At 48.9% G+C, this 11,662-nt stretch overlaps 1 protein-coding gene across 1 annotated transcript in view; it reads right to left on the reverse strand.

Moving 5' to 3' along the window:
- Positions 1–477: 477 nt before the first annotated feature.
- acta2 (actin alpha 2, smooth muscle) overlaps positions 478–11,662 on the reverse strand; it is an 18,658-nt gene continuing 7,473 nt past the window's right edge. The window contains exons 4-9 of the mRNA XM_055647271.1: positions 9,449–9,559; positions 7,816–7,900; positions 6,557–6,718; positions 5,608–5,799; positions 4,501–4,682; positions 478–761 (exon numbers count right to left, since the gene is read on the reverse strand). Of these exons, the coding sequence (XP_055503246.1) occupies positions 618–761; positions 4,501–4,682; positions 5,608–5,799; positions 6,557–6,718; positions 7,816–7,900; positions 9,449–9,559 (876 nt within the window). The 3' untranslated portion in view covers positions 478–617. The remainder of the gene's footprint in view (positions 762–4,500; positions 4,683–5,607; positions 5,800–6,556; positions 6,719–7,815; positions 7,901–9,448; positions 9,560–11,662) is intronic.

Consider the following 11,662-nt stretch of genomic DNA (forward strand, 5'->3'; position numbering starts at 1 on the left):
TCTGGTTTCCTCCCACAGCCCAAAGACGTGCAGGTTTGTGTGTTCATTGGCTTCGGTAAAAATTGTATGTAAATCGTCCCGTGTGTGTGTGTGTGTGTGTGTGTGTCACAGTGCTAGTGTGTGTGTCACAGTGCTAGTGTGTGTGGCGATTGCTGGTGGGCCCAAGGGCCTGTTGCCTCCGCTCGCTGTATCTCGAAAACTAAAAATCCCCAAAATGCACAGGTTTGCAGGTTAATTGGCTTCTGTAAATTGTCCCCGGTGTGTGAGATAGAACTAGTGGGAACGGGTGATCGGTGGTCGGCACAGGCTCGGTGGGCCGAAGGGCCTGTTTCCGCGCCACGTCTCCAAACTAAAACTAAACCAAAGACGATTGTGACCAGACTGGTAGCACGTTCTTACTTTATTTTAAAGAAAAGGAGAGAGGGGGGAGGGGGGGGGGGGGAGGGGGGGGGGGGGGGGGGGAGGGGGGGAGAGAGGAGGAAGAAAGGAGCGAAGGGGGGGAGAGGAGAGAAGGGAGGGGGAAATAAGGAGGGAGAGGGAAAGTGAGAGAGAAGGGGGAAAGAGAGCGAGAAGGGGAATGGAGCGGGGGGGGGGGAGGAGAAGGAGGAAGGGGGGGTTTAGAAGCATTTGCGGTGCACAATAGATGGACCGGCCTCATCGTACTCGGGCTTGCTAATCCACATCTGCTGGAAGGTGGAGAGGGAGGCCAGGATGGAGCCGCCAATCCAGACCGAGTACTTGCGCTCGGGAGGGGCGATGATCTGTTAATAACGACAGCGAGAGAGAATGATCAGTCATTACAGCACATGCTCCTCAATCACAGCACAAGTCGACGAACGGACGTGGGACATCGAACAGGCCCTTCAGCCCACATTGCCTGTGCTAAACATGGCGCCAAAACCACCTCTTAACCTGCCAGCATATAATTCTTGCTCATCCATATTGATCTTCATAAATGATAGCAGCAGGATTAGGCCATTCGGTCCATCAAGTCTATTCTGCCACCCAATCATGGCTGATCTATTTATCTCTCCTTCCGAACCCCATTCTCCCCGGACACCCGTACTAATCAAGAATCAATCTATGGTACACAAAAAAGCTGGAGAAACTCAGCGGGTGCAGCAGCATCTATGGAGCGAAGGAAATAGGCAACGTTTCAGGCCGAAACCCTTCTTCAGACTCAATCTATCTCTGCCTGAAAACATGTCCACTGATTTGCCCACTGCAGCCTTCTGTGGCAAAGAATTCCACAGATTCACCACCCTCCGACTAAAGACATTTCCCCTCATTCCCTTCCCAAAATAATGTGCCTTAATTCTGAGTTCTGCAATGCTGAATTCTGAATTTAATGGGGTGGAAGGGGAAAGATAGATCAGCCATGATAGAATGGCCATGATTAGACTTGATGGGCCGAATGGCCTAATTCTGCTCCTGCTGCTTATGAAACCATTGAAACGTTGAGCAAGAACAAAGTTGACTTTGCCACAGTCTAGTTTAGACTCTCGACTCTGACAAAGAAATCTTTACTCCCCCTCAATGGCCTCCCCTCACCACTCCGTCTCCGACCTCTCTGTCCTGGGTCTCCTCCATGGCCACAGCGAGCAGCACCGGAAATTGGAGGAACAGCACCTCATATTCCGTTTGGGGAGTCTGCACCCCGGGGGCATGAACATCGACTTCTCCCAATTCTGTTAGTCCTTGCTGTCTCCTCCCCTTCCTCAGCTCCCCTGCTGTTCCTCCCACCCTCCAGCCTTCCGGCTACTCCTCCTTTTCCCTTTCTTGTCCCCACCCACCCCCACCCCCTGATCAGTCTGAAGAAGGGTTTCGGCCCGAAACGTTGCCTATTTCCTTCGCTCCATAGATGCTGCTGCACCCGCTGAGTTTCTCCAGCTTTTCTGTGTAACCAAAGAAATCTTTACATTCCTTTGCCCTCTGTTTAACCATTAGGTAGTGATCGGTGTCACAGAGAAGGTTCCACTCTGATTGTTAAAAGTATCACTTTACTAGGAAGAGAATAATCCTGGTTGATGCTATCAACAGGTCAATAATGGTAAGGGACAAGATAACATTCTTGATGCTTTTCATGAGTGATAGGAGCAGAATTAAGACATTCGGCCCATCAAGTCCATTCAATCATGGCTGATCTATCTCTCCCTCTCAACCCCATTCTCCTGTTTTCTCCCCATATCCCCCGACACCAGTACTAATCAAGAATCTATCAATCTCTGCATTAAAAAATACCCAATGACTTGGCCTCCACATCCGTCTGAGGCAATAAATTCCACAGATTCACCACTCTCTGACTACAGAAATTCCTCCTCGCATCCTTTCCAAAAGAAGGTATTCTTATTCTGAGGCTATGGTCTCTGGTCATTATTTCCATCATGAACATACAATAGTGATAGAGGACACCAGGTCCTACTATGGTAAACTCACGAGCTACTACGGTATATCTAGGAGTTAAAAAGTATCAAATGTTTGCATCTCGAGTATATTTTACTCGTGGACATTTTGCAACATGTTGAAAAATCTTCACGAGTTACCACGTTTCCCGAGTACCTGCCGTTAGCGCTAAGAGACGTCCCGAGCTCCGACTTACCTGCTACGTTCATTCTACGAGCTTACCACGAGTTTGATTTTTTTTTAAACTCGGGAGAGCTCTTGGGTGAACTCGCACAGTGGGACAGGGCTTTAAGTGGAAACATCCTCTCCACATCCACTCTATCCAAGCCTTTCACTTTTCGGTTGGTTTCAATGCCGTCCCCATTTCCCCTCATCCTTCTAAACTCCAGCGAGTACAGACCCAGTGCCGTCAAACGCTCAACACGCATTAACCCACTCATTCCCTGGATCGTTCTTGAAAACCTCCTCTGGACCCTCTCCAGAACCAGCACATCCATCCCGTCAGATATGGGGCCCAAAACTGCTCACAATACTCCAAATGCGGGCTGACCTGTGCCTTATGGAGCCTCAGCATTACCCCTGTGTCTTTGCATTCCAGCCCTCTCGAAATAACAGGTAGAATTCAAGAGAGATAGAGCTCTTAGGGCTAACGGAATCAAGGGATATGGGGAGAAAGCTGGAACAGGGCACTGATTTTAGATGATCAGCCATGATCCTATTGATGCTGGCTCAAAGGGGCCGAATGGCCCACTCCAGCACCTATTTTCTATGTTTATCTAAAATATCAAAATTTAAGTTAACTTGTATTGTTTCGGGTTCAGACAGATCAGATCTGTTGCCTTCCACTGTGTTCGATAAATATTGTGGCATTGAACTGAACCGTATTCCTGTCTTCGGGCATGTAATAATTTAAAGCATTTAAAAATATTAAGTTTATATTTTAAATATGTTTTGAAACCAATTTTCAATGTTTCAGATATGTCTTTTTTTACCCCCCCCCAATGTTGGTTAAGTCTTGGAAATTTGTCTTTTTTTTCCCCCCGAACTTTGCATCCCTTTTACATTCACAACAAAGAACACCACATTAGACAAAAATGCTCCCATGGTAGACAAAAACGCTGGAGAAACTCAGCGGGTGAGGCAGCATCCATGGAGCGAAGGAATAGGCGACGTTTCAGATCTCGACCCGAATCGTCACCTGTTCCTTCGCTCCATCGATGCTGCCTCACCCGCTGAGTTTCTCCAGCGTTTTTGTCTACCTTCGATTTTTCCAGCATCTGCAGTTCCTTCTTAAACAGAGGCTTCCCGCGGAGCTGTTCCCCAATATCACCAAGAAAAGAAAGTGTGAGGAAAACCAAATAAGACGGCAGATGCTGGAAACGTGAAATAAAGAAATAACATTTGATTAAAATGTCAGCAGGTCAGATATCCGTGGGAACAGTTAATGTTTACATAACACACAGGGCTGTGCACTGCGAACAGCTCGATTGTGATCATGCATATACTACCTGGCTGGTTAGCACGCAACAAAAGCTATTGAGACTCAAAAGTGCTGGAGTAACTCAGTGAGTCAGGTAGAATCCCTGGAGAACATGGATACGTGACGTTTCGGATCGGGACCCTTCTTCAGACAGACCGAATTATCACCCATCCATTTTAGCCGGGAAAGATGCCTGAACTGCAGAGTTCAGTTTAGTTTGGTTTAGAGATACAGCGCGGAAACAGGCCCTTCGGCCCACCGAGTCCGCGCCGACCAGCGATCCCCGCACATTAACACTGTCCTACACACACACTAGGGACAATTTACCTGTACGTCTTTGGAACATACATACCTGTACGTCTTTGGAATGTGGGAGGAAACCGAAGATTTTGGAGGAAACCCACGCAGGTAACGGGGAGAAGGTACAAACTCCGTACAGACAAGCACCCGTAGTCGGGATCGAACTCGGGTCTCCGGCGCCGAAAGCGCTGGCAGGCAGCAACTCTACCGCTGCCCACTCCGTTACTCCAGCACTTTGGGTCTTTTTTTGTTTTTGTAAATCTGCACTTGCAGTTCCTTGTTTCTACAGGGAGTCTAGAACCGGTGGCCATACTGACCTTGATTTTCATGGTGCTGGGAGCCAGGGCAGTGATTTCCTTTTGCATGCGGTCCGCGATGCCAGGGTACATGGTGGTCCCACCGGACAGCACGTTATTGGCATATAAATCTTTCCTGATGTCGATGTCACACTTCATGATGCTGTTGTACGTGGTTTCATGAATGCCAGCAGACTCCATCCCTGTCACACAAATGCCACGGTTAGTAAAGTCATAGAGTGATACAGCATGGAAACAGGCCCCACTTGCCTGCACCGACCAACATGTCCCAGCTACGTACACTTGTCCCACCTGCCTTTTGGCCCATATCCCTCCAAACCCGTTCTACCCATATATATCTATCTAAATGTTTAGTCATAGTCATAGTGATACAGCATGCAAATAGCCCCCTCGGCCCAACTCGCCCACACGACCAACATGTCCCAGCTACGTACACTAGTCCCACCTGCCTGCGTTTGACCCATATCCCTCCAAACCTGTCCTACCCATGTACCTATCTAAATCTTTCTTAAATGTTGCAATTGTCCCTGCCTCAACTAGCTCCTCTGGCAGATCATTCCATACACTGTACACTAGTTTGATGGGCCGAAGGGCCTATTTCCACGATGTTTCTCTAAAATCTAATGTAAACTATACTATCTGCCACTCCACCATTCCCTCCCCCACCTGCCACTCTGTAAACAAGAACTTGCCCCGCACATCTCTTTTAAACCATGCCCCTCATACATGCAATCATCAATAAATGGCCTATTTCTGTGCCCTATTTCAAAAGTCTAAAGTAAATGTTTACCCTCGACTAACAATGGTCCATTCAACATTTTCCTGCATCATCCTTTTCACACCTTGCCCTTCCTCATCTCTAGTCTCCCCCTCCCCTGATTCTCAGTCCGAAAGAAGGGACTCGACCTGAAACGTCACCCATTCCTTTTTTTCCAGAGATGCTGCCTGTCCCGCTGAGTTACTCCAGCACTTTGTGCCCATCTTTGGTGTAAACCAGCATCTGCAGTTCCTTCTTAAAACGACTGTGACTGGAACATGGTGCGGATTTAATCTCCAGCACGTTGTGTCCATCTGAGGGAGATGTTTGGAGTGGCTGGGTTAACTCACCAATGAAGGAAGGTTGGAAGAGTGTTTCGGGACAGCGGAAGCGTTCGTTGCCGATGGTGATGACTTGGCCGTCCGGCAGCTCGTAACTTTTCTCCAGAGAGGAGGAGGAGGCGGCAGTGGCCATTTCGTTCTCAAAGTCCAGGGCCACGTAGCAGAGTTTCTCCTTAATGTCACGGACAATCTCACGTTCAGCTGTGAATCAGAGACATGGCAAATTGGGCATCACCAGCTTCTACACAGGCCGTGCCGTAGGAAGCATTTTATCACGAGATGCATCCAAGAAATTGCAGAGAGATGTAGACGCAGCCCAGACCATCACGCAAGCCAACCTCCCTTCCATTGACTCCATCTACGCCTCACGCTGCCTCGGCAAGGCCAGCAGCAAAGATCTTATAGCTCTGCTATAAGATCTTTGGCCAGTAGCATCATCAAGGACAAGTCGCACCCTGGCCACTCCCTCGTCTCCCCTCCCTGCTCCCTCGTCTCCCCTCCCCCATCGGGCAAGAAGTGTGAAAACGCACGGCTCCAGATTCACCCAGTTTCTTCCCAGATAATATCAGGCAACTGAACCAACTTGATAGAGATCGGCCTCCAGATTCACCCAGTTTCTGTATCCTGTATCAGGATAATATCAGGCAATCCACTGAACTTTTCACTGTACCTTGTATAGAGGTTATTGGTCTTTTAGAGCCACCATCTACATCATTGGAGACCCCCAGACTATCCTTAATTGGACTTGACGTTACACTAAACGTTACACCCTTGGTTTCCACCTCTCCACGTCACGCGGGCAGGTTACCTGCAGTGACCAGTACCTGTAGTGTCCAGAGTCTGAAGAAGGGTCTCGACCCGAAACGTCACCCATTCCTTCTCTCCAGAGATGCTGCCTGTCCCGCTGAGTTATTGCAGTATTTTTGTGTCTATATCTGCAGTTCCTTCCGACACTTACCTGTGGTGACGAAGGAGTAGCCACGTTCAGTGAGGATTTTCATGAGGTAGTCGGTGAGATCACGGCCCGCCAGGTCCAGGCGCATGATGGCGTGGGGTAGGGCATAGCCCTCGTAGATGGGCACGTTGTGGGTAACACCATCTCCAGAGTCCAGTACAATACCTGCAAACACAGGCCCGCAGGCATCAGGTCAGACACAGACCCAGCCACACACACAGACCCAGACACACACACAGACCCAGACACACACACACACACACACACACACACACACACACACACACACACAGACAGACCCAGACACACACACAGAGACCCAGACACACACACACAGACCCAGACACACACACACACGCACTGACACACACACACACACACAGACCCAGACACACACACACAGACCCAGACACACACACACACAGACCCAGACACACACACACACAGACCCAGACACACACACACACACCCACACACACACACACACACACACACACACACAGACCCAGACACACACACACACACACACACACACACACACACAGACCCAGACACACACACACAGACCCAGACACACACACACACAGAGACACACACACACACAGACACAGACACACACACACACACACACACACACACACACACACACACACACACACACACACACACACACACACACACACACACACACAGACACACACACACACACACACACACACACCCAGACACACACACAGACCCAGACACACACACAGACCCAGACACACACACCCAGACACACACACACACACACACACCCAGACACACACACACACACACCCAGACACACACACACAGACAGACCCAGACACACACACACCTCCCCATCTCCCTCTCCCGCTGACATTAGGACAAATTGGACATTCTCAATGTCAGGGAGAAGTCCAGAAACTGGGGGTCACAGTTTAAGGACATGGGGTTGGCCATTTAGGACTGAGACGGGGGGGAAAATCTTTTTCACCCAGAGAGTTGTGAATCTGTGCAATTCTCTGCCACAGAAGGCCGTCAAGGCCAATTCAATGGATGTTTTCAAGAGAGAGTTACCGTAGCTTTAGCTCTTAGGGCTAACGGAATCAAAGGCTATGGGGAGAAAGCAGGAACAGGGTACTGATTTTGGATGATCAGCCATGGTCATGTTGAATGGCGGTGCTGGCTCGAAGGGCCGAGTGGCCTCCTCCTGCTCCTATTTTCCACGCTTGGACGTTAATGCAACAAACACTCACCGGTGGTTCGGCCAGAGGCGTAGAGAGACAGCACGGCTTGGATGGCAACGTACATGGCCGGCACGTTGAAGGTCTCGAACATGATCTGTTGAAGGTCGGAGAACAGGGAAAGTTACGCAGAGCTGGTCACCCTGGTGTGTAGCGAAAGGCCTGGATAGAGTGGATGTGGAGAGGATGTTTCCACTAGTTCGGAGAGTCTAGGATCAGAGGGCACAGCCTTGGGATAAAAGGACGTACCTTCAGAAAGGAGGTGAGGAGGAATTTCTTTAGTCAGACGGTGGTGAATCTGTGGAATTCATGGGGGCCAAGTCCATGGATATTTTTAAGACGGAGATTGACAAGATTCTTGATTTGTCGGGGGTTATGGGGAGAAGGCAGGAGAATGGGGTTAGGAGGGAGAGATAGATCAGACATGATTGAATGGCGAAGTAGACTTGATGGGCCGAATGGCCTAATTCTGCTCCTATAACCTCTGAATCATTGTATAAGCCTGCATGTACATCAGTGTATAACCTTATGTCCTACTTCTTTAGAAGGCTTAGGAAGTTCTGCCTGTCCACAACAACTCTCTCCAACTTCTACAGATGCGCCGTAGAAATGTTATCGGGAAGCATCACCGCACGGTTTGGGAACAGCTCCATCCAAGACCGCGAGAAATGGCAGAGAATCAAGATGCGGCCCAGACCATCACACAAACCAACCTCCCTTCCATTGGCTCCATCTACACCTCACGCTGCCTCGGCAAAACCAGCAGCGTAATCTCACCCCGGTCACTCCCTCTTCTCCCCGCTCCCATCAGGCACGAGGCGCAGAAGTGTGAAATCGCACACCTCCAGATTCAGAGACAGTTTCTTCCCGGCTGTTATCAGGCAACTGATCCATCCCATCAACAACTAGAGCGCGGTCCTGAGCTACTCTATTAGAGACTCTTGGACTATCTTCAATCAGATTATTCCCTTTATCATGTATCCATCGATTGTATTTACGTATAGTCTTTCCGCTGACTTGTTAGCTAGCATGCAATAAAAAGCTTTTCATCGTACCTCGGTACATATGACAATGCCTGGTCCAAACATTACTCAGCGGCACTTTACTGCCACGTGTATCAGGGTGCAGTGAAATTGCTTCTTATTGCATACTGTTCAGTGAAATCTTACTACATTTAAGCGTGGTCATACTTAAGCACAAGAGTGCAAGAATGTAGTAAGAATAGGCGTGTACACGAGGATTGCCAGATTTGATGGACAAGTCAGTGGCTATTTTTAAGGCAGAAGTCGATAGATGCTTGATTAGTGCGGGTGTCAGAGGTTATGGGGAGAAGGCAGGAGAATGGGGTTAGGAGGGAGAGATAGATCAGCCATGATTGAATGGCGAAGTAGACTTGATGGGCCGAATGGCCTAACTCTGCTCGTATCACATGACCTTCTACTTCTTCTTCTTGCGTATGGCGTTCACAGCCTAAAGTTGTAGGACAACTTGTTCTATTTGATTGTGCATGTCGGGTCGATTGCATTCGTCGAAACAGGGCGGACCACGTGAAGGTTGCAATCTCCCACCCCATCGCATGACCACTTGCTCTACGACTGGGTTAGTCACACCGAAGAGGTGGAAGGGCGTAGGGGAGGTGCTCTACCTGGGTCATCTTCTCTCGGTTGGCTTTGGGGTTGAGGGGGGCCTCGGTCAGCAGAGTTGGATGTTCCTCTGGGGCTACTCGCAGCTCGTTATAGAAAGTGTGGTGCCAGATCTGCAGGAAGAATGGCCACAGTTTTAATATCGCGCTCGATCAAAACAGCCAGTTAAACATTTGATGTTTTGGTTAGTTTAGATATATATAGTGTGGAAACAGGCCCTTCGGCCCACTGCTTCCGTGCCGTCCAGCGATCATCCACGCACTCGTTCCATCCTACACATTAGGGACCATTTACAGAAGCCAATTAAAATACAATTTAATAAAATTACAGTATTTAGTTTAGACCACGAAGTTGTTAACTTGATTTAATGAACACATCGCGGTGGAGCAGCGGTAGAGTTGCTGCCTTACAATGCTAGAGACCCGGGTTCGATCCCGACTACGGGTGCTGTCTGTACGGAGTTTGTACGTTCTCCCCGTGACCCGCGTGGGTTCTCTCCGGGATCTCCAGTTTTCTCCCACACTCCAAAGACGTACAACTTTGCAGGCTAATTGGTTTGGTATAATCATCGCATAATCTTATGTCCCCAGTGTGTGTTGGATAGTGTTAGTGTGTGAGGATCGCTGGTCGGCACAGACACGGTGGGCCGAAGGGCCTGATTCTGCGCGGTATCTCTAAACTAAACTTGCAAACGCACACACCCTTGGACATGGGAGGAAAATGGAGTTCCGGGGCGAAACCCACACGGTCACGGGAGAACGTACAATTTCTGTAAAGATAGCTCCCGACGTCAGGATCGAACCTGGGCCTCTGACGCTGTCTGGTAGGAATTTGGTTGACTTGGTTTTGGTTTTAATACACTGGCCCCCAATCTACAGCCACAGCGAAGGATTGAAACTGGACCGCGAAAGGGACCCAACCAATTAATTTTGTTTTCGGTGATTTAAGTTGATTTCTTTAATATTTAATGCTGTAATTTTGAGACTAATAAGCTGCACAGCCAATATGTGATGTTTAGAAAACGCAAACCATTTTCACAGTATTAGGGAGCGGTGCGGTGGTACAGCAGGTAGAGCTGCTGCCTCACAGCACCAGAACACTGGGTTTCAACCGGGCTGCAGGTGCTGTCTGTGTGGAGTTTGCATGTTCTCCCTGTGACCACGTGGGTTTCCTCCAGGTGCTCTGGTTTCCACCCACATCCCAAAGACTTGTGGGTTTGCAGTTTAGCGGGCCTCTGTAAATTGTCCACTAGTGTGTAGGGAGTGGATGAGAAATTGGGATAATATAGAACTAGTGTGAACGGGTGATCGATGGTTAGCATGCACTTAGTGGGCCGAAGGGCCTGTTTACAAGCCAGATCTTTCATTAATTCATTAATGAAACATAAAACGGGCTTTGCTGATGTTTCTAGTGCATCTCCTGCAATGTGAACATCGGATAAGCTGTTTTAAAAAATCACAACACACAATTTGTAGGTTAACAATAACATTAACACGTTGATCAATGGTCAGCATGTGATTGGTGAGCCAACGAGCCTATAGCAACTTTCACCACTCACTCAACTCAACTCATTCACCTCACCTCAACCCCTCAACTGAATTCAATCACTCAACTTAATCACTAAACCTCAACGACCTCAACCTCAGCTCATCTCAACTCACCTCAACCACAACTCACCCCAACCTCAACCCCCACTCACCTCAACCACAACTCACCTCAACCTCAATCTCAACTCACCTCAACCCCAACTCACCTCAACCTCAACCTCAACTCACCTTAACCTCAACTCACCACAACCCCAACTTACTCAACCTCAACTCACCTCAACCTCAACTCACCTCAACCTCAATCTCAACCTCAACCTCAACCCCAACTCACCTCAACCTCAACTCACCTCACCTCAACCTCAACTCACCTCAACCTCAACTTCACCTCAACCCCAACTTACTCAACCACAAGTCACCTCATCCCCAACTTACTCAACCTCAACTCACCTCACCCCCACCTTACTCAACCTCAACCTCAACTCACCTCAACCCCAACTCACCTCAACCTCAACCCCAACTCACCTTAACCTCAACTCACCTCAACCTCAACCTCAACTCACCTCAACCTCAACTCACCTCAACCTCAACCTCAACTCACCTTAACCTCAACTCACCTCAACCTCAACCTCAACTCACCTCAACCACAACTCACCTCAACCTCAACTCCAA

Source organism: Leucoraja erinacea, chromosome 15 (genome assembly GCF_028641065.1).
Source record: "Leucoraja erinacea ecotype New England chromosome 15, Leri_hhj_1, whole genome shotgun sequence".
In the NCBI taxonomy this organism is placed as follows: domain Eukaryota; kingdom Metazoa; phylum Chordata; class Chondrichthyes; order Rajiformes; family Rajidae; genus Leucoraja; species Leucoraja erinaceus.